Source organism: Nelumbo lutea, chromosome 1 (genome assembly GCF_056320005.1).
Source record: "Nelumbo lutea isolate HS-2025 chromosome 1, American lotus-T2T, whole genome shotgun sequence".
Classification (NCBI taxonomy): Eukaryota; Viridiplantae; Streptophyta; class Magnoliopsida; order Proteales; family Nelumbonaceae; genus Nelumbo; species Nelumbo lutea.
The window spans coordinates 88,009,694-88,032,911 of record NC_142684.1 but is presented as its reverse complement, the minus strand read 5'-3'; the positions used below and the strand labels follow the sequence as shown (position 1 = coordinate 88,032,911).

The following is a 23,218-nucleotide window of genomic DNA, read 5'->3' as shown; positions in this document are numbered from 1 at the left end:
CCGCAAACCAAGCAGGCTCTTAGATTCTTAGCCGTTGATTGAAGTTAGAACAGATCATAGTGATTTAACCAGAGAGTTGAGTTAATTGCGCCTTCTTGAAAGCTTGAATCACACCATAGATGAATTTGCTGAAATCACAATTCTATGGTCCGAAAGTTGAAATCATAGTTTGCCCAAGCTCACCCTGAACCAGTTCTTGAGTCACTGAAATCACAAATAGAACCGAACAATGATTTCAGCGCCAACCGTGGTTGAAACAATATGATTATATTGTATTAATCAATGTGCAGTGTTTCTACATGTATGAAAGACGCAACAGAAACTAAGTCGTTTGCTTGGCAGTTGACATCAACCAATGTTCCAGAGTAATTTCTCTGGCAAATGGCATCCCCTTGAATTTGCCAAATAAATTTCTATACACCTAGCCAGATTTACAACAAATTTTATGAAGCCCTTTAAACCCCCCCTCAGCCCATTCAAAATTACAAAAAAGAAAAAAAAGGTCAGTTAATCTTCATCATCGGAAATTATGGTCAACAATGAATACTTGACTTTCAGTCTGATCTTCCCACCTTCCACACACAGCTTTGCTCCAGTGACCACCCAATATCCAGGCAGGTCCTCCGGGCCTCTTACCATTTCCTTCGTGTCCACAAAGCTCGACAGCTTTGGCATCCTCTTTTGGACAGGAGGTCCCCTCGGGTACAATGCTGAATTTATCTCCACTTTGTTTGGCTTCTCAGCTGGAACCTGCGTTGCACTAAATCTTGTGCTGATCATCGCTGAAATGATGCCTGATTTCCGAGATTGATTGCTGGGGCCATCCCACTCCGACCTACGGATCCTTGCAGATGCTACCATTGAGAAGCCAAGTCTCAAGAATAGAACCTTTCTCATCCCAACTATCCTCACCTCAAACCAGGCCTTGGTTACTATGGAGGGAGATTCATCAATACAGGCCCCATTGTACTGAACTGGTGCTGTGCAGACATGTGAAAAAATGCTCCATTTGACAGGCTCAAAGTAGGCTCGATCAACAGGCTCATCATCAGGCTTATGGCTGTAATCATCAGAAATTTGGAGGATCTCCGGAAGTGTTGCAAGATGTTGGAGATGGATTGCCAGGTACTCACTCCTCCGACCTTCCAAGTATAATCGGATTCCAGTTACTGGCCGATTTCCAGAGTCAACCTGCATGCGGTGGGTTTAGGAAGCTGGATACAACTAGGGTTATGCTTTACTGGATGGTATCTACCCAAAATTTTAGAGAAACCATTACATTTAGATAAGTAACTACATATGCAGTTTCTGTGAGCAGATGCTACACATATGAGATCCTAAGCATGAAAACAAAAGTTTATCAACTGTCAATATCTGATGCAACCCACTATAATAAAATCACAAAAAACGTTTTTTTGTCACATTAAGCAATGCTGTCAAAGAAAGGCATGGTTTAAAATGTCCTTAAGTTTCCTAATATTTCCACGACATATTTCCATTTCCATGAGTAGCAACATAAAATTTTACTGTAATCAACACATTCCCCAATGAACACTACCAACACTATGCGAAGTACAAGAGATAGTATTATAACATAAGTTGGTGACAATATGTAGATATGTGGAGTACCAATGTTATTACCTGACTAACTTACATGATTACTACTTTGAGTCAACTTGATATTCATTTCAAACATTAAGTTAAATATTTGCATTTTTTGTGTAATAGATTATTCGGTTGATCTATTAGAACCATTTGCATTTTCTATCAGTTTAAATTTTGCTATAACTCATTCTATCATGTAGTTTTGAATCTTAAAGTTTATAGGACAACTTTAGAACACATTCTTTTGTCTAGTCTTAATTTCTTAGCTTTGTTTAATGATTTGGAGCAAGATAATAATTTAAAAAGTTTTGCTATGCTTCTTTAATCATTTCATAAAATACTACTCTATACTTTTGCATATTTTACAATGCTTTCATACTATATTTCCAGCATGTTTCCTTTTTTTGGACAACTGACATTTCCACCGACACCGACATTTTAAACCTTGAAGAAAGGTGTTCTCAAATTACATCACAAGTACTCTACTATGTCACTATACAAAGTGAATACTGCACTTCTGACGCATGTGGTAAATATTCTTTACCAAAACAAAAGCCTGACTTCTTACAATCTCTTGCAAGCTTTTAAGCTTCTCGTGTTAGTGGGGTTTCCACTTTAATAAGCCATGCAAAGCATGTGCCTCCCTGCTAGTTACCATATCAAAAATCAACTTCATCAAATGGAACCACATTGAAGTTTCTAGACCAATAAATTGGCACAAAACTTAGTTGGACACATCAGATTCTAATTGGCCTCACAAGATTAGTGAGTAATGTGAACTTAAGCAACATTAATTAGTTAATAAGGTGCTTGCTGTATTATTGAAAACAAGGAAGCATCCATGAAGAGCCTAGTAGTTAATTGTGATTTTTTTCTGCCATGAAAGCCGAATATAAAGATCATTGTTTTACTGACCCATATATACAATTATACACTAATATATCTGTAGGCCATGTCATCAAAACAGAAGACATGAGATATTATGTATGCTTCCCAAAACCAACGAACTTCCAGCATGTAATCTGCCAAAGCATATTTTTCAATATTCTTAATTAATGAATACACCCATCTCATGCATAGGAGAACAAAAGACTTGCCTGGTCTGTGTTGACATAAAGCTTAGGGCCCATGAAGGTGAATTGCAGTGATGGAGATCCATGTTTCCTGCGTTGAGGTCCAAGTGGGAGATCACCATACGCAGGAGCCCATTGCCTAGGTAACTGGAATTCTAGAAAGTGACGAAGTTCTTCTATTGGTGGCTTATCTGCATTAAATATCAATCCCCAGAGCAGAAAACAGCCAGTCCTTGGTCAAAGGAACACCAATGTAGATAATCGAGAAAAATGTAAGATGTTGATACAATACATAAAACAGACAGATAATATTAACCTTCAAATACACATCAAACAATTGACTGATTCTAAATAAGGCCTAATTTCTTAGTAAAAATAGCAAAATAAAAAGATTGGGAAAATCCAAAACTACAATAAAAAAAAATTTCATCATATCACTTTGAAAAGTTAGTTCTTTGACTTTTCTTTTTGTTACTTATTTTCAAAAGATAGGGGCCACTACTTGGTGTAGTGGTAAAGTGGGTTGACAAGCATGAGAAGACAGGTTTGAGTCTGATGGCAGCCTTAGGACTATATCCAGTGTACCCCTCCCAAGACCCAAGATAGCTGGGACCAACATTGGATAATGTAAGACCCCAGATGAGAGGATGTCAGTTAATGTAAAATATGTAAGACCAAATAGCTGAACTCCTGCCAAGGACAGAAAAACTAGTTAGACTTGAGCTGTCATTATACAAAAAAGGCCCCTTCATGCATCTCCCTATGTGGTCTGTCTTCTGGAGAGTTTTTCTCTGTTGGGATCTACTTAATTTGAGAAGGGATGGACACCAAGCATCCTCTTACTCTATTAAGGTAGTGAGTAAATTGCAATGGAACATCCCCAAATTATTTTACTCCATCTAATCACATTGGCCAAGTATCCTATTACTGAGAAAAGACACTTGATTAGTTAACATAGCTACCATTAACAGAGCATGAACCTCAGCCTTGGTTGAGTTGTGTCATGTTGGAGATGTTGCATGGACTCTTCTAAATGAACATGTCCATGTTGTAGTCCCACACAACAGTCCATGGATTCTGGTGGGAACTTCTACATAAATGTTCCTTTTTATCTCCTATCTTATTTGATATGATAAACATCTAACGTACAAGATGAAGGCCATTTTTCTTATAAAACATTACTGGGTAAAAAAGGAAATGTTTTATACCCCACTTGCAGGTATATAATGTTCTATTTCAGAAAAAAAAATGAAATATAACCTTATCACAAGCATCAACGTTTTAAGGAGATTAATTTAAAGGCTCAAGATATTCACTCACAGCGGAGGTAAAGATTCATTGCATGGCATAAGAATCCACTTCCTTGAATTCCACTTAAGAGAGAAACTATAGGCACAAATGTCATTGATATGACATTAGGTGACTGTGATATAGTTGAAAGCCATTGATAATGACTTTGACCCCCATCTATTCCTCCCTTTCGGACAGAAACAATGACTATATCCTGCATGAAGGAAAGGAAAAATACCAGCTTTGCTCAAATTGAACTTCCCAATGGATGCATTTCTACAAGAAAGTCTGGGAAAGAGAAAAATGAAGATGATAATGTTACAAATGGAGAAGCTCACATCCTTCTTTGAGTGAGAAATAATGGGGGATCTGATTGAGTTTGCAATTGCTGCATGACATTCCCAAGGCATAAATTGTGTGTCCTGAAAAAATGTCAGTTTTGAGTGATTAGACTAACAATTTCTCTTAATCATGTTTATGTTTTTTTAACCTTTTTCATTCTTTTTGTCATTGCTAACCTTAGAATCATCGAATGCTCATCAAAGATCAAGTATATTAGAATAGATTAACAGTATTTTAACTTTTACTTTTTTATCTACATTCTTCTTTTAATATATTGCTACTATAGAAACCTCAAAATTTCATAGACATCTATTTTATCTGCAGATATTGACACAGACACATAATTTCAGTATTTCCATTTCAGCTAATCTTTCAATAGTTTATGCAATTTAGAGATAGTTATATTATAATGGTTTTAGATTTTGTCTATATTTTTTTTTCATTTTTATTTTCATTCTATAAAAGAAGATTAATCCGTCTTGTGATTCATCAAATCAATGTGCATCTGATATTGTCTAGAGAAAATAGTATATTTTCTTGTATAAGCAATTTCGCCCTGTTTTCCTTTTAACCACAAGAAGCTATGGAAAGTAAAACATAACTTTACATGAGAATCTTGGAAGATTACCAAATTCTAAGTGTTCCATTTTCCTTTGTTTCCCTATTTTTGTAACTTTTCCCCTCACTTCCTTCTGTTATTATATTAAGAAACCACACCTTTATCCAAGGCTTTTACCCATGGAGGTGCAGAATAGCATTTTTTCTTCTTTCTTTTATTTTTTGTTAAAAACATAAAAAACATTAATAGCAAAAGAAAATCTACAAGATCAGACAACACATAATAACATTTTTATTTGCAATATAGTATGTGTGTGCACTCCAATCAATAATTTACAATTTACAGATATAGTTAGATTTTAATGGTTTTAGATTTTTTCTATATGTATTTTTTATTTTTTATTTTCATTCTATATAAGAAGATTAATCAGACTTATGATTCATCAAATCAATGTGCATCTGATATAGCTTAAAGAAAGTAGTATACTTTCTTGTATAAGCAATTTCACCCTGTTTTCCTTTTAACCACAAGTAGCTAGTGAAAGTAAAACATATCTTTACATTCATGTCTTGGAACATTATCAAATTACAAGTGCTCCATTTTCCTTTTTTCCCCCTTCTTGAAACTTTTTCACTCACTTCCTTCTGCTATTAAATTAAGGAACCACACCTTTACCCAGAAGGCTTTTATCCATGGAGGTGCAGGATAGCAATTTTTTTCCTTCTTTAAAATTTACAAGATCAGACAACACATAATAACATTTTTATTTGCATATAGTATGTATGTACACTCCAATCAAAGTTTAAATGTTAAGATCACATCCTAGTGCAGTTGATATTCTATACATCACTTGACACCAAAATATGGAACTAGAAGTAAAAAGCAGCACAAGTTTGACTTTTTATGTCCTCATCCAAAGGAGGAACACCCAAACATGGTAATATTACCATCAATTGCCCCACTGCAAAGTCCATGACCCACACAATCTCAAACTCTACATATCACCAAGAATATTATGATATAGGAAGCAAACAGTTGACACTCAACTTTTTTGGTGAATTGTTTATTTATGCCTAAATCTGAAGCTAGAAGAGTAACTGTCTCAGCTCCATCACTCTACATGTGGTCCAAGCTTTGAGGGGGCAAAATTTTGCCCATTTGGCTTGATTTTAATGCCATTAGATATATAGTTAAACCATACATAGGATATCCCAATATTATGCAACTGGAATATTAATTAATTGGACTTATGAACAACTAATAATAAATGAGATTCTTAATTATTACGTTAAAGTTTATTTTAGGATTATTTGGACACATATTGGTTTTAGAAGTTCTTTTATTTTGAAAAAATTTATGTCAACTTTGTAATGGGTCAAAAGAATCAATCTTTAGAAGTATTTAGGAGTTTCTTTGGAATTTCAAAGTAAGACAAACTTAAAGTTAGTTTTAATTTTTTCCCAGAGACTAAGAATCTTCAGTTTATTATGGCAATGACCTATTTTTATTGATGAGATTGATACTCAAGAATTTGTAATAGTATTTACTAGGATAATACTCAAGAATTTTTGTTCTTTGTGCTAACTCAATTAAAGGCCTCATATGACACATCTTTGATTCCCTAAGGAAAACCATTATTATTAACACAAAATAATTTGGAATTCCAAGTACCTTCGATTTTCTTGATAGTTCATCAGCATTGAGGATCAAGCCTCCATTGACATCTTCATGAAATCTCTCATCAGCTAACTGCTTTAAAAGCTTCTGCACTTCATTTGGCTGGAGATTTGAGTTCTGTAGCTGCTTAATATGAATTACATCCTTACCTCCCATCTTCACTCCAACAATAATATGAGTACCATATTTTTCAATAAACCTGAAGAATCATGTTACGAAAAGGAAAATTCAGAAGCAGGCACTATGTAGAACAAACATGCATACTTTGAAATTGAAATACAATGATTTAACTGAAATTTATTTGCAATTAAACATGACAAAGTAACTTATTGACAAGTTGTGCTGCACCTAGTCAATAAAATTTCATTTTCCGTTAAAATAAATGGTCTATTCTCCAATCAATTAAAAGCAAGAATTGATAAAAGTAACATATTATCTCAAAATATCTATAGAACCCATTCCATGTTCAAGAGTTCCACCATTCACATTTGTTAGAGTCACAAAAAGAAGGCCACTACCCAATGTTGGTCCCAGCCATCTGGGGTCTTGAGAGGGACAGACTGGATACAGACCTAATCTTTGGCATTTTTGCACAGTGGCTGCCCTTAGACCCAAAAATGCATTCTCATGCTTGTCAACCCAAGATTTTACCATTACACCAACCAATGGTCCTTATTTGCTAGAATCCAACATCTAAAAAATAATAATAATATAAAGAAATAAAAAGAAAAGAAGAAAAACTGCATACGACCATATTTTCCCTTGAGAAGCTCCAATGTGATATTTTGTGGGAAGGGGGTGGTGAGAGAAAGAATCATCTAGTTGGTTGGGATCAGGTTTGCAAACCCAAGGAAATTGGGGGTCTTGGCCTAGGACATATCAAGGAAAGGAACCAAGCTCTTTTAGGGAAGTGGCTATGGAGATTCCCAATTGAGATAGATGCTATGTGGGCTTCTATCATCAGCATTAAGTATGGAAGGCATGCCAATGGTTGGGATAACAAAGTGCAGTTGAATCGAGTAAAAGCTTCTAACCCTAGGATAGGTATTTCTTCAACTTTCGCCTCTTTCATTTCTTTCACCAGATATAAAGTGGGTAATAGGCTGAAAATCAAGTTTTGGACTGATCTTTGGTGGGTGGGGGGCAAATACCTTGGCAAACGCTTTTCCCCACCTGTTCAACCAACCTCCAAAGATGCCACTGTTAATTCCTGTATTCAACCCTCACCCTCTGGTTTTAACTGGAACCTTTAAGAAACTTAGAGATTGATGAGATAGCAAACCTTTTAAGTTCTCTAAGTGAGGTTTACATTTCCTCAACAAACCCAGACCAACGCATTTGGAAACTTCAACCTGATGGCAAATTCTCAACTAAGTCCTTCTTTAGGCCTTGGTTATGGAATCCTCCAACTCTAGTTTTCACCACAAGAGGGTTTGGTGCTCCAATATTCCCCCTGTTTGGGAGGCCTGTCTTCACAAAATCAACACTTACGACTTGGTTTAGAAGAAGAATAAAGGCAATTGTTTATCTCCCCCATGCTTGTCCTTTACATCTGAAAGAAGGTGAATCCACTGATCACCTTTTTCTTCACTGCCCAGAAACAAGGAAACTCTAGTTTTACTTCCTTAATCTGGTAGGGTAAATCTGGGTCTTTCCTAGAAATTTAATTGATTTCATATGGCAATGGAGGCGTAGTGGTCCTGGAAGCAGGGGGAAAATTTATTGGTGCACAATTTCCCAAGCAGTGTTATGGTGTGTTTGGGAAGAAAGAAACAATCGCCTCTTTGAAAAGAAAACCAGATCCTTTGAAGATTTACTCTCCCACATTACTTTCTTGGGCAATCTATGGGCCTCTATATCTACAGAGTTCAATGGCTTATCTTTGAATGATTTGCAAAGAAATTTGGGGAAAATCCTGTTCTCCTCACTAGGACCTTCTAGGTCTAGCAGGTCAATTGCTATTCCTGCAAGGTTGGTATCAAGCTAACTTTAAATTTTGATGGCAGTGCTTTGGGAAACCCTAGAGCTGCTGGGATTGGTGGAGTTTTTAGAGGAAGGGAGGAAAGCATTACATGGGCATTTAGTGGTTGTGAACGTTGGAAAAACCCGTCTATTCACTTCATGGCTGAGTAGATGGAGTCGCCACCCATCAGAATAGATAACTGGGAGTGATGGGCCTCCCGGAATTGCATTTTCCAAAATTAATCGAATGCTAGTGACTCCGCACTTCTCGGCCTAAACAAGGAGAGTCTAGGCAAGTTGAAAGAAAGAGAGAAGGAAGGGGTTAGGCACCCCTCTTTCCGGTCAGTGTAAATGAAGATGGGTGGTGACTGTGAAATCCTCTCTGATTTTTAAAACAATGAAAACTCTTGGAGATTGAGAGCCTGCACTCCCCAACGACTTGAAGATGGATGGTGACTGTGAAATCCTCTCTCTCTCTTCCTCTAGGCCAGACCCCTTTTGGATGTAGGGACCTGAGCAAAAGGGTTAGATAATACCTCCCACCCCTTTTCTATCAGAACCCCCACTTTCGGACTCGGCTATCTAGCCAGAGGAATTATGAGAGCGAAATCGTCACCCCTACCCCTGAAAGCAGAAGAGAACGCAGGTGCCCCGAAACTCACAAGAACACAGCAAAAGAATATAAAAAGAAGAAGAAAGACAAATATGATAAAAGCTTTCTAAAACTAAAGATTAAAATGCCTACAGAAATCAGCCTATGAACCTAATACAATTGCGAGGTAAGAAGTTACCTCTATGTACCTTCCCGTTGATGGGGTGATGTTGCTGCAAAATCTTTCAGAGAGTATTTGGCTATGGAATAAGGTTTTGGAGTGAGAATATTTGGTCGAACCCACTGATGAAATTCACAATAGCAAGGAAGACTATCGATTAGTTTTGTAGGCACATAGTTTTCAAGGCACCAAGGTGAGGCTAGACAACAGGGGGGCGCCTTGTCGCCTAGGCGATGGATTTTTTATGTTAGAAACATAGATCCTAGGGTAGCTCCCTAGGTACCATAACCATATTTCCTTAATAATTATTCATAATTTTCAAAAGAAAGTATAAAGTTCATATTAAAGTATAGAAAATCAACATATTTATGAGAAGAAAAAGAAGGAAAATAAAACTCAAAAAATATAGGGGTTGAACCCTTATTTTTGTTATAGGAAAAGAAGAAAAGAAAAAGTATTGGTAGTAGTAGTAATAGTAGTAGTAGTAGTAGTAGTAGTAGTAGAAGAAGAAGAATATATGGAAGAAGAAAATGTGCTGATTACATAAAATTTTAAGTTCTTCCTTACTTATTGGTTCAGGTTTTGAAGTCTTTGAGGGTTCAATACAGCATTTAGCAATGTTTGTGTTGATTAAACCCTAATAAATAAGAAAATAATAAAAATAAATTAGAATATAAATTAACAAAATGATTATTTTAGTTTAATAATGTCCATTTTATAGCTATGATCTCAAAAAAGAATGAACAATAAAGTATTGTAGAGAACACTAATGTGGACCCCACTAAGGTGGTCCCCACTGTTCGTATGTCAGCAACAAGTTATGATTATGATTAGTTCTTTATGATAAGATTAGGATTAGTCTTTTTTCAGCTTTATCTTATCTTATCTTATCTTGCCATGTAAGCAATTCAGTCATTTTACAAGTATGATACTATGTATATAAATTTAAGAGGGGGGTGGCTGTTTAAACACATCAACCCAACTCTCTTTTATCAAAATCTCTCTCTCTCTCTCTCTCTCTTCTTATTTTTTCCTTCTCCTTTTTAAGTGTTTGTTCAATCTTGAGCAACTACTAGTATTTTATAGTAGAGAGTAAATAAGTTCTTCGCGATTAGGCAAGGCAAGCCTCAAAGGGTGCCTTGTTGCCTAGGCATCGCCTAGGTGTTGCCTTGACAACTATGTGTAGGCATTCTTTGTACATCGATGACTAGGAGTGATGGCTCTTCTTGTCAGTCTCTGCTCAATTCCCCTCTGAAATCGCTTTTTCCCTCTTCTTTTGGCTCGAAAAACCCCTCTACAGACTACCCTTCTCCCTTAGTCTCTCTTTCCTTTTCTTCACTTAGCCCGAAATATCCTCTATCTTCTCTTCATTCTCTTTCTCTTTCTTTCCTCCCTTGGTCTCTCCCTCAAGAACTCTCTCTGCCACTTTCTCTTTGTTCACTCTCCACAGAAACCTTTCCCCTACCTGAGAGAACCCCTCTCTCTCTTCTTCAAATCAAAACTCCCCTCTCTGTACTCTCTCTGGGCCTTTCAAGACCCCTCTCACCGATTCAATACAGGGGGCTCCTCACATATTCCACTTCACTTTGACATCCCACTTTTATTGGGAATAGAGACTCTAATTATAATGAAGGGGAGGTTCTGTCATTCTCAAAGTGGAAGGGGGGTTTTGGTAAGTCATGATTTAAAGGGATTAGAGGGTTTGATAAAAGGTAATTTCATAATTTGGAATGAGAAGGGCAGTTCAATGATTTGGGTTCAAAGGACAATTTTGTAATTTGGGGTTTGAAGGGGTAGTTTGAGGGATAATTAGGTAATTTGAGGAATGAAGGGCATTTTGGTAAATTTAGCTTTGAAGGGTATTTTGGTAAATTTAGCTTTGAAGGGTATTTTGGTAAATTTAGCTTTGAAAGGTATTTTGGTAATTTTGTAAATGGATATTTTAGGGAATTTGGGGGATAAAGGGTGTTGTGAAAATTGGAATGAGGGGGTACTAAGGGTAACTTGGTAGAAGGGTATTTTGGTAATTTGGTCAGGGAGTATCTTGGGAATTTAGAATGGAGGGAATTTTGATAATTTGACAAGAGGAGCATTTTGAGGTTTTAGGGGTATCAGGTGAGATTAACGGTGGATTTTAAGTTTTTAGGGCCTAGGGTCTGGGTTCTTTGGGTCTCGAAGGGATCAGAACAGCTTGGTTGGGCGTTCGGGCATGAGTTGGGGGTTCGGACGGAGGATTGAGCAAAAATCAGGTGCTGACAGTGGCCCAATTGGGGTGGCTGATTCTTCAAAAGCAGAAATCCTGGCTGCATTCACAAGTCTTTGAATTGCTAAAGAAAAGGGCCTTGGAGAAGGAGGGAGAAGGAGACTCTGCAAACACAATAAGATGGTTAGGGGAGGAGGGAGGCCCTTGGAAACTAGCTCATTACTTGGCCAAGGCCAAAGACATTTTGAACATTATGACTGTAAACATAATCTGAATTCTCAGAGAATTAAATAGGACAGCTGATGGTTTAGCTAAATTGGGTACCTTTAGGGAAATTCTGTACAGTGAAAGAAATCTGCCTCTGTAATTTCTTTTTGCTGGTTTAGCTGTAGTATGTACATCTCCTCATGTACCTTTCTTCTTATTAATACAATCAGTTATCTCCTTTTCAAAAAAAAAAAAAAACTCCCTTTATTTTTCCATAACCTATGCAAAGTACATGGAAAAGAACATTCCTTTTGTTTTTAATTTATAAGGTGCAAATAGAAAAAAGTTATGTTGATCAAGTAATATGAAGTACAAGTAATCTGCATAAAACCATACAAACAACTATCCATACTGACCATACAACAAGAGCCTTCTGTCAAAGAAATGTCAATTTGGGCATAGATGTGTACATTTACTTCTGGAGAATTCCTGGATTTATATTCTTATTTCAGCTACATGATGTAAACAATGAATCTATTTCCTTTTAATGTATGAGTACATAAAAAGGACTTGGATGGAAAACAGATAGAGGGAAGCATATAATACAATCTTATTGTTGGGAAATATTACCCAGCAAGAGCAGTAGGATCCCATGAAGAAGGAACTTCTTGTTTCACATGTTCGCAAAGTACCATCTGAGATCTTACTAACTCAATATTGTATAGTGTAATGAACCATCCATCAAAAGCAAGATTCTTTGTTGAAGCTGCATCCTTGTGCCAACAGCCTTGGAAACTAAACATTGCATTGAACAGGCCAGAGGGTATTTTACCAGATAAAGAGAGTTCCTGGTTTAACTGTTCTGACATCTGGAACAAATAAAACAGAAATGAGAATGAGAAGAAGATTCTCTGAGAAACAGTTCCCTATACGTTAGTGAGCACATCATTTCCAACCACATTGTTCACAAATATAAACCTCCATGTCAAATGTAAAAAAGAATTAAAAAAACAGGAATAAGCAAGCACATAAAAAAAGTAGAACAAAGATGAAAATAGAATATAGTTCAAAAAACATTATCATTCCAAAGACAATAAATTCCTTTTGACTAACAAATCCTCGGTATCTGACAAAGCAAGAAAAAAGATAAAATGCTAGTATTATGACAATGAGTTTTAAGCTGAGAGAGTCGTGTAATAGAGAGCATTTGTACCACGAGGAGAAAAACAAGACACTGGAAACAGATAAAAATGGGAAGAGAAAAAAAAAAAAAGGAAGGAGCAAAAGGAATATCAAAAGAAGCTGCTGGTAATGAGGACAGCTATAAGCATATGATGAAGTATATGGTTAGGTTAACTGCCGCATATAGAGAACTGAGGAAGCTAATGGAAAATACAAGTATACCAAGGCATATATCTGGGAGGACAAATTGTATTACCTATGTGAAGAAGGAAGATTTGAACCGACCTCATAACCACTCAACACGTGGCAAAGGCAACAGCTCGGCACAACTGCACGCCCAAGGTGCGAGCTCCGAAGGGAGAAACCAGCAGTCCGAACTCCCTACAGGGAGCCCGAACTCCCTACAAAGAGCCCGAACCCCCTACAAGGAGCTCGGGCTCTCCCTTAGGCCCCAAGCCTTACGAAACAACCCGAACTAGCCCGGCCCATGGCAGTTCGGGTCACACTTCTATCCGAACTCAAGACTTAACCTCGCACACCACTTTAGCACTTCGCCTCCAGGACGCTGAACTAAACCGCACCGTACCTGACACCGAAGGAGTCCGTATCCAGGGGCGGCACGCCTGACTGACTTGGGATCTGACGCTTGACAGCCGCACTTCAACCGCCACCTGCCACCACCATCTCCAATTACAGAGACGGCTCCAACAAAGAGAGCAATGGCGGTATTACCCCAGTAGAGGTGATGACACCCGAACTGGCAAAAGCAAAGAAGTAATCATACCCGACCTGACATAAGCTTAGGAGTGAGTGCACGAAGTGGTTATAAAAGGCTCTCTACCCCCCGAGAACAAGGTATGTGAACTTTGCGCCATCTTGTTTTATCTTGCCTTTGAGGAAATACTAACTTGAGCTTCGGAGCATACTCACCGGGTTCTTCCCCGGAGGTTACTCTCTTTCCCCTTCGTTTCAGGCACCTTCTGCTCCAGCCCGAGGCAAGATCCTTGACAGCTAGGACCCGCCGGATTGCACACCATCACTATGGATTATGGAATGATAGAGAAAATTTGTTTACAAGTTGTAGAAAAATATGAAAATGTAAGGTACAAAAGTCTACAAGTTACTAGAATATATTAGTCTCAGTGATTAAGTATCAAGATTATCTTTGGCATGGTTGCATTGGTTATTAGCATGAAGAGGTAATCTGTTAATTTTAAGGGTAATTTGATTTTGGACTAAATCCAATAAGAAAGCCTAAATTCGAAGCTTGAATGGACTGGAACTGGATTACCCATTTACTCTTCTCTTTTTTGTTTGCCTCACAGCTTGAATTGGCATGTACACAATACCTTCAATTGTTTCTTTTTCAGTATGTTTTCAATACATTACAGGCGTATAAAAGAATTATTAGAACCTCATTCAATATTTGTCTGAAACACTCTAGTTGATGCCTAGTAATTTGTACTGTGAGAATAACATCTGAAAAACTCTCTGTTTTCTTGAATTCCAACCATCTTCCATGTCAATAAGTTGAGATTCTACGAACCCAGAAACATACTGCATATACACTGACCGCGTGCTCTTCGATCATAGACAATTTATTAGCATTATTAATAAAAAATCATGATGTATGCACATCACTGTCAAAGTCACATTTACACGGTTAGTACGGGAACCGCTAGTCTTCTCCCTTCCTTAAAGACTTGCTATAAGAAACTTGGATAGGTGAATCAGGAAGATAGAAGATTCAAATGTTTCACAGCGATATCTGAATCTGATCAAGTCAATATTACAAGGAAAAAATCACCTGATGAAAGGAAAGAACATCGGACCGGAACCGCGTTCGCTCTCCCTTGTCGCATCTGATTGGTTTGGGAACATTGGGCACAACGATGCCACCTGGCAATATAAGGTCGCGTGCTAGAGATTGGTCGAGTTCGATTAGACGCAAACCAGAGGGGCCAGGCTTGCAGCTGGAGAGGCGTAGGTCGCAACACAGATCATAACCATAACCGATGACAGAAACCGCCTTCTCTGCGGCAGATTGTGGGTTCATCCGATTCGCGTCAAATGCCATCGCTTCTCGTTTCTGGTTCTCCAACGCAGCCGCTCTACGGTTTCTTTCGGGTCTCAGGGATAGCGAAGAAGTAGAAGAGAAAGGATAAGAAGAGGAAGAAGGTCACGGAGATGATGATTGGTCCAGAGAAGAGGGATTTGTTCATTCTTTTCATATCGGAAGAACTGAAGTCTGAAGTTGAAAGGAAGTGGGGATGGGATGGATTTCGTGTGGAAGACCAGACCAACAAGATACGACCAAAAAGCAGGCAAGCAGTTGAGGAGCAGCAGCCGGCTTTGGTAGAAGAGTTTAAGATCCAGCCAATCATCTGCTGCCACGTTTCCAATAGGACTTGAGAATTCAAAGTCAAAGTAAGGCGTGAAGCACAGCGAGGTCAATTAGTCAATGGGAATATACGAAAGATTGCAGCCTGTGAAGAAGGCTACAATCCGTCTGATTAGGATCTTTCATTTGGTCAGAATCCTAGATATCCAATGTTCAGCCGTATAGATGACGGATTCCATGCAATCAAGGCAGAAGTCACTAGTTGAGGCTCAAATGCTCCAACTGTAAACAAATTCAGAAAAGTATAGACAGGTCCAATGCAGATTTGTGATTTCAATTGCAGATAGCTATAAATATTTAAAATGGCAATAATCCACATTTTATGCACTAATACTCGCCGGTAGATTAGCATCAATTCCTAATCGGCATCTACCCCAACAGTATTTTAAGCTTACAAATTCTGACCCTGGGTTGAATCATCATTCTCCCAAACAAATTTTGAAGAATCACGAGGCTGCTATCAATGCTAATGCGATGGCTGATTATTATTTGAATCTATTTGGTACTGATTTCCAATGCTCAATTATTTTTCAAAAAAGTACTTTTTGTAGCTCATTGCAGAATTCTAAATTCTGCTGCAGGCTTATAAAAATTTAAAATGTTAAATACCCCTTTTCTTATACATCAACACCCACTTTGAATTGGCATCAATTCTGAGCTGACACCTATCCTAATTGTACTTTAGACATAAGAATTCTAAAGCTGAACTGAACAGATATTATATTTAATGTCATGTTAAATTCTAGATCATCCTAAAAATTCAAAATAAGATAAAAATTAAGAAATCATCAAAAAAGATGATCCCTGAAAAAGGTTAATTTCAAGAATTAATTTTTGATTGATTCCTTGAAAATCACTAAAATCGATCAACCAAACAGAAAGTGCAACGCTGATCCCTATAACACTAACGTGACTCCTAATTTTCAAAAAATCGTCATCGATCCCAAACATCACCTTACCCCTTCTTTCAACATAACTTTAGACATCCTTCACATCCCCTATGGGAAAAATATCAGAGTTCTCCATCAAAATGCAAACTCCCAATGGCGTAACTCTCACATATGGATATGATGTGACTCATCACCCCAGGTGTTTGAAATATGGCGTAAACCAATCAAAGTCCGACGGCCTGAGTAAGTGAGTATGCCTAAGTCTTCACTAACTGTTTCTTATCAAGATTAATTTTCTTCACATCGATTATTGAATGCAGGTAGGCCCATGTTTGTCAATGATCTTTTCTTATCGGGTTGAGACTGGGTCTACCCTGCTCTGGCCCTGTCTGATTATAAAGTATGGGCCTCACCCATCTACTAGGTCCAACTCATTAGATAGAGACCTATGTAGATATGGTAAACAAAAAATTACACCGACTTTGCTACCTTGATCTTCAATCAATAATGAAGTTTTTTCTTACCCGCTTTCTTGTGATTTAAACCCATCTGCTATATTTGTTAGTATATGTTGTAATAATAAAGCAAAATTAACAATACATATTGATTGGCCAAATAGGATTCATGTAACCTACTTATATAACTGGGATAAGGCATGGATGATGATGATTATTGATACCGTGACCATCAATCAATGAAGTTTTTCTTATTCGTGTTTGTTATGAAGTAAAAGGGATGGAAAACAATATGGTTGCTCTAAAAGTGGCAAAATATAGTTGATGTCTCGATGTTAAAATTGTTTTCTGTCCTCTTACATCAAAATGACCTGAGCTGAAAACAAATGCCATCTTTTTCAAGATATCATTTCTTTTTTTCAGGATAGAATTTCCATATTAACTATTATCTATCATCATCATCATCATGTAAGTTTTGATAGTGTTTGGAATCAATGCCATTTCTTGAGAGGTGTCTTTCTCAAAAAGCGGTGTTGCATCATGCTGTTTTCTTAGAAAACGTTTTATTTTATTTTATTTTTTTTCGGGTTTTCTATTTGGTACCATTGCTGTTGCCATCACATAGGCATTTCCCAAAGCCATGTCAGCATATTGTTGCTAGAAACTGTAAAAAAATGGAAAAATATTCAAAAGGATGTTTTCTCATATCACACGTTTCCAGATTTTCAAGTCATGGTCTGAGAAAATGTTTTTTAGAAAAAATAACTAACCAAACATTAGGTTATTTCAAAAAAACAGATTTCAGGTGTGACACTGGTGTGGCACTGTTTTTTGAAGAAACGGCATTAATGCCAAACACCTACTTTGTCTCAATTATATGTGGTGATTAAATGAATCCTATTTTGCCACTCCATATTTCCATTCTATTCAGTGTCATTCAGTTGACTGTTATACATGCTTTCTAAAACTGAGAATATATCAATGACTAAACACAGACATTTAAGAGGTATTTAGTATGCAGCGATCTATTTGATAGCAGCTAAAATGACTGAACTGATTTGCTTCGGCCATTTACCAGTTTGCAACCTCCTGGATAATTTGGTTTCCCTGCCTTTCCCTTCATTTCCCTTATGTTTTCCTTTAAACCTAGAATAGCAATGCCATTCAGTTCAATCCATGACCCTAGGCTTTTGCCTGGTTGATAGGGCAAGGTATTGGTTGTATTTTTTTATTTTATTTTATTTTTTTTTTGTGAGAGGGAAACGCCTATGTAAGGCTTTTGTTTGGTTAATGGGCATCACCATGTTGTAGGTTGGGCTTTGTCTTTTTATTAACAAAATACATTTAGGATCGAGACCTAGCTTGGTTTGACCATCAGACTTAAATCTTGTGTTTGAGCCCAGCCTTACTATAAAGCCCGAAGTCTGACCTATAAATTTGGAAAAAGATCTTTTCTTTTTTTTAATGTTTTTTTACACAATGAAAAACTGATTTATTTGTATTAAATGACCTTAAAACCCAAAAATGTTGAAAGATGTCACTATGGTTGAGAAAAAAAAGAAGAAAAACAAAAAAATATATATTATTATATAAAATACCATTGAATTTAGGCTTGGACTTGGACCAGACATTTTAGAAAAAGCCCAAGCCCAACTAAAAAGTCTGGTTTAATGTTTTGGACCTGAGCCCAACCCCATGGGCCATGGGCCTAAAATAATATTCACGCCTGACAAGAAACGGGCTATACTGGGCCGACCCGTCGGACTACCCAGCCCATATAAACAGGTCTAGTTGTAAGGCTGTTCGGAGTTGGGGTTTTGAAAACAAAAAATTTTCCAAACCCACTTCCGGGGCCCAGCCCAATTTCAAGAACCCCCGCCCCTGAATTAATGGGATGGGATCCAACTTGGAGACATTCTTCACCTAACAACTCGGCCTGGGTAATAAAGATAATCTGTGTCCCGGTTTGGCGTTTGGGAACCCGATTTTTCATAGCACCGCCCAAATGAAATGGGCCAGAACCAGAATAAATGACTCATGGCTGTAAACAGCGAACGTATTCACAGATCACAGCCTCGCGGTCTACGTCTCCCGATGTTGGACTTATTAAATGATTTGGTCCCCACATCTCAATCTCCATCCACGTGTCCTTACATCGTGCCCAATATAAACTCTTCTGAACCTTCTTAATAATATCCCTTTTCCTTTCTCCTTTCTGGACCCTCTCTCTCTCTCTCTGTCCTTTTTGCTTGTTTTCTACTCTTAACCACTGCAGTTTGGCCTCCAGTGGGTGGGTGTGTGGTGCCGCTGCCGCTGCATTTATCAAACCTCAAACGGCCATTTACCGAAAGCCATGGAAAACCAATAAATAAATAAATAAAAAATAAATAAAATATATATGAATACAATAATTGTATGTCCAGACCAAACGGTTCCTAAAGGTACAATTCAAGGACTCCGGATCTACATCTACTGCAAACAAGGCGTGAACAATGGGCTAATAACGGTCCACCTCCACCTCATTTCCGCTGCTCTACGTGGGCCCAGGAGGAGGGAGGGGCTTCCTGCCTTTTCGTCTTTGAAACTGTGGGTCCCGCATAAAAGCTCTCTCATTTTTATCAACGTAGGTCCCACAGGCCACGGCTTTCTGTCCGGTTTCTACTTGGCACCTTCCTCCATTGCAACTCCAATTATTTCCCGCTTACTGTGCTGCTTTTTCTGCGCGAAATCTGGATGCATCAGACAGAGTCATAGGCCTCCCGCCTCCCCTCCTCTGGGCTCCGGGCTCTGCCCTCTGGCCTCTTACATCGTCCATGGACCACACACACCCACCCACACACAGACCCAGAGTCCAGCGTCAGACTATTTTATTCGATAATTAATTATCATAGTAACGTGTAAAGATGCAGACAAAATCCTCCGAATACACAAACGAATCTCATCTCGCGTAAGGACAATATCGTAATTTCAGGGAGGACACTAAAATAATTAAAACACGGCTGTCAGAAAGGACGCCTGTTGATTTAGACAAAGAGAGAGAGAGAGAGTCTTGAGGTTCGTCGTGTTTCCTATTTGCCTCCGTCACGCGGAAGGCACTGTGACGCGTGTCATCATCACAGTGGTTAAATTCACGAACTGTCGGTCCAAGGGAGCGGTTCAATGGGGGGGGGGGGTGTCTGAGGGTGAAGTAGTAAGGCAAGGATCGTAGTGATCCAAGTCACACGGCGGGAAAGAGGATAGATGCCGATAAACTGTTTAGAACCGGCTGTCATTGATTCCGTCCAAATCTCTCCCCCTCTCAGCTCTCTACAACCCCCCGAGCACACCATTAACCACGCCGCCTGGTCTTCCGGTTGACGCGTGTCTAGATAAGTCGGGTGCCACGTAACCCAGACAACAATAATAATATGCCACCACGCTCGGGGCGGGGGCGGCGGCCAAGGACAGTCAAACCTTTCGTTGACTGCGCCGAATATTTTCAATTTTCCTCGCCGATCTCTCCCTCCTCCCCTATAAAACCCCCATCGCTGCCCTCTCTATTATCTATCCTGCCCTACATTGTCTCGTCTCATTTCGTTACGTTTCATCTCTTCTCTTCTCTCTGTTCTTTCTCTGCTGCTGAAACCGGAAATTTTTCTCGAGGTGGCCCCGCCTCGCATTCGTAGATATGGCACCCAGAGATAAAACTAACGGCGTCAAAGGAGGGAACAGTGCTCGTAACGGCAACGGCAAGGAGGTACATTTCAGGGGTGTGAGGAAGAGGCCCTGGGGTCGGTACGCTGCCGAGATCAGAGACCCCGGGAAGAAGAGCCGTGTCTGGTTAGGAACGTTTGATACGGCCGAGGAGGCCGCAAGGGCTTACGACGCCGCTGCTAGAGAATTCCGTGGATCTAAGGCTAAAACTAACTTTCCTTTGCCTTCTGAGAGTAATAATAACCAGAGCCCCAGCCAAAGCAGCACTGTCGAGTCCTCAAGCCGGGAGGGGTTCTCTCCGGCTCCGATCACTACTCCCTCGACGTTGGATCGAGACCTCTTGCACCGCGGCGCCGGCGCTGGTGCTGTCGGAGGTGCTGCTGCTGGCTTCGCGGTCAGATTCCCGTTTCAACACCACGCGCCGTCTGCTGCTGCCGGGGTTTTACCGACCGCGCATCCGCTTTTCTTTTTTGACGCGATTGTTCGGTCGGAGAATATGACCCACCACCGTCTGAGGTTCGACCCCGCGGCTGCTGATTACCAAGCCGCTTTTGCTGGTGGTGGGGTCCAGAGTGACTCCGACTCATCATCCGTCGTTGATTTCCACCATCACGACGAACAGAGCCCACGGAGGAGAGTCCTTGATCTTGATCTCAACCTCCCTCCACCTGAAGTTGCCTGATCTTGCCGGATTTTTGAGATCGTTAGGTCGTAGCCGACGGCGTTAGATCGGGGCCTCCTTTTTTCAAAATTCTCTTTTTTTATTTTCATTATCTTGCAATTTTAACCTTTTTTCAAGAAAAATTTTAAACAATAAAAAAAAAAAAAGAGACGGAGAGATAGCCGAAGAGCGCAGCCTGTTGAGGAAATGTTGAGAGCTGTTCATCGCACTAGATGCCAATATTCAATGTAAATACGTGACTGGAACTTTTTTTTTTTCCTTCTCTCTTGTTTTCGCAACTGAGATCTCAAGAGTTACTCAAATGTCGTTGTCGACCGCTGAAACTGAGCCTACTACCGTGTAACTATGCATCCTCCATTAGAATTTCCTTGATCAAATGACTGATTATTTTTGTTCTTTCTCTGTAAACAAAGTTCTAATGACTGAACACACAAGCATATACTCAGAAACCAGTTAATTTGAGCTTTGACAATTATGGAATGCGAACTGCGGTTGTTTGTCCGGCCGCCGGTTTTATCGACGGAATTGTTATTTTTCCTTGTTTACAATATTGGAAACCTCTGGCTCTGGATATGGTGATGCGTCGACGTGGTACGGGCACCGCACTATCTGTTAAGAGTTGTTTATTTGGTAGAAAAAATAAAAATATTTTTGTAAATAATTTTTTACTACAAAGCGGCAGCAACGGCGAAACCGCATACCCACGCGACTGGATCACGAGCGCGTCTTTTGGGGTGGGGTCCGATAACACTAATTCCGTGTTGACGACGTATAAGGCTTTGAGGTTTGGCACGGTGGCACGAGTACGTCTTCCGCTGCGGCAGCTGCCGCTGTCCCGAGTCTTCAGTGTTTTGATTTTGCGTTCTCTTTTCTCGGGGCTTAAGTTACGTTGGGGGAAACTGGGAGTTGAAGGGGAGACATGGTGGGGTCCACATTGACGCGAGATCTGGAAGTGGAGGCGCGGCGGCCGCTTTTGGTGGACCCCGCTTTTCGTCGTCGGAATCTTTGGAGAAGATCTCGCTTCTGTTTTGTTTTTTCTTCTCTCCCTTCTACTTTTGATGGTGGGTGGTGTCATGTGGTGGACCATTCTTGGTTCATGCATGCATGCATAGCATGGCATGGCATGGGATACCGTATCATGGTATGGCATGGATGCATGCCATGCAGGGATAAAATGGTAATTAGGGAGAGGCGACACGAGTTATCATAGCACGTGGCTTTCGTACGGAGTTCTGATAAAGGGGTGACGTGTTGGGTTGAGGTGGTAGTTGGGTCCACATGGCCACCTCCTTATCTGCCGCGTAGATGGGGTTGGGGAGCGAGCAACGAAAGCAACCGCCAAAAAGGGGGTTAGGGTTTATGGTGGGCGGCTGCTGGCTGCTGCCGCACCGCCTCTAAAAGTGGAATTTGTTGGCCAATGAGGTGACCATCCCTTGAACACAGCTAACTCGGTAGTGTAGCGCCGCGTCTCGGCGCGTGTATTTCCAGGATGGTTTTTCGATTAATCAAGGGATTCTTTCTTTTAATTAATTAAAGCACATCTGACACGTCACACGTGACAAGAAGATTCCCCCACACGCGTCTGCATGTGGTGATGGGGTGGGGGAGGAGCTTGCCGATCTAGCCATCTAAGGCCTATTATCATATTGTAGCTCCTCGCTTTGTTTATTCTACACGTGTAATCCAGATGATGGGCGACTGATTCCAGCCATCCCATACGTGATACGTCGTTGTCACTCATCACTTGTAGAAAAGGAGAATAAAAAAAATACGAAGAATCTGATATGGATGAGATAATGGAATCACAAAACTTTGACTTTGGAAGATTTTGGTCGGACTCGGACGGATCGGATTCACGGGTAAGATGTAAGATGGATGATGATATCGTATTGCGAAGCGTAACTCTGGTACAAGGGACTATGAGCATGTGAAAACAGCCATCTGGATCTGGCCCATAACCCATTGGCTTAGGAGATCCAACCGCGCTCCATGTGCCAACATGCAAAACTTGTCAAATGTCAAATACAGCACAGAACTTGCGTATGAGGCATGGCATTGCCTCCATGATGTGTCAACATCAAGTTCCAAATCAGACGACTGTAACCAATACCAAGCAATGTTTTGTTAGGTTACTTGTCCCAGATGGGTGTGAACTGTGAAGTGAAGCTTATTTGACATGTGGACCACAAAAACTCAAAAACTCTAGATGAATGGATGAGATAAC

The 23,218-nt window shown here is 39.6% G+C and overlaps 2 protein-coding genes across 2 annotated transcripts; one reads left to right on the top strand and one right to left on the bottom strand.

Moving 5' to 3' along the window:
• Positions 1–251: 251 nt before the first annotated feature.
• Positions 252–15,762, bottom strand: NSL1 (MAC/Perforin domain-containing protein). Its single transcript, XM_088966494.1, has 7 exons — positions 14,681–15,762; positions 12,322–12,560; positions 6,541–6,745; positions 4,307–4,390; positions 3,999–4,182; positions 2,703–2,869; positions 252–1,191 (listed from the first exon to the last, which is right to left on the bottom strand). Exons 1-7 carry the CDS (start codon positions 14,948–14,950, stop codon positions 508–510), a joined length of 1,833 nt encoding a protein of 610 aa, XP_088822620.1. The 5' UTR covers positions 14,951–15,762; the 3' UTR covers positions 252–507.
• Positions 15,763–18,980: 3,218 nt separating this feature from the next.
• LOC148875960 (ethylene-responsive transcription factor 4-like) lies at positions 18,981–21,250 on the top strand. The gene has a single exon (XM_088965823.1). The coding sequence runs from the start codon at positions 20,287–20,289 to the stop codon at positions 20,992–20,994; it is 708 nt and encodes a 235-aa protein (XP_088821949.1). The 5' UTR covers positions 18,981–20,286; the 3' UTR covers positions 20,995–21,250.
• The last annotated feature ends 1,968 nt before the right edge of the window (positions 21,251–23,218 follow it).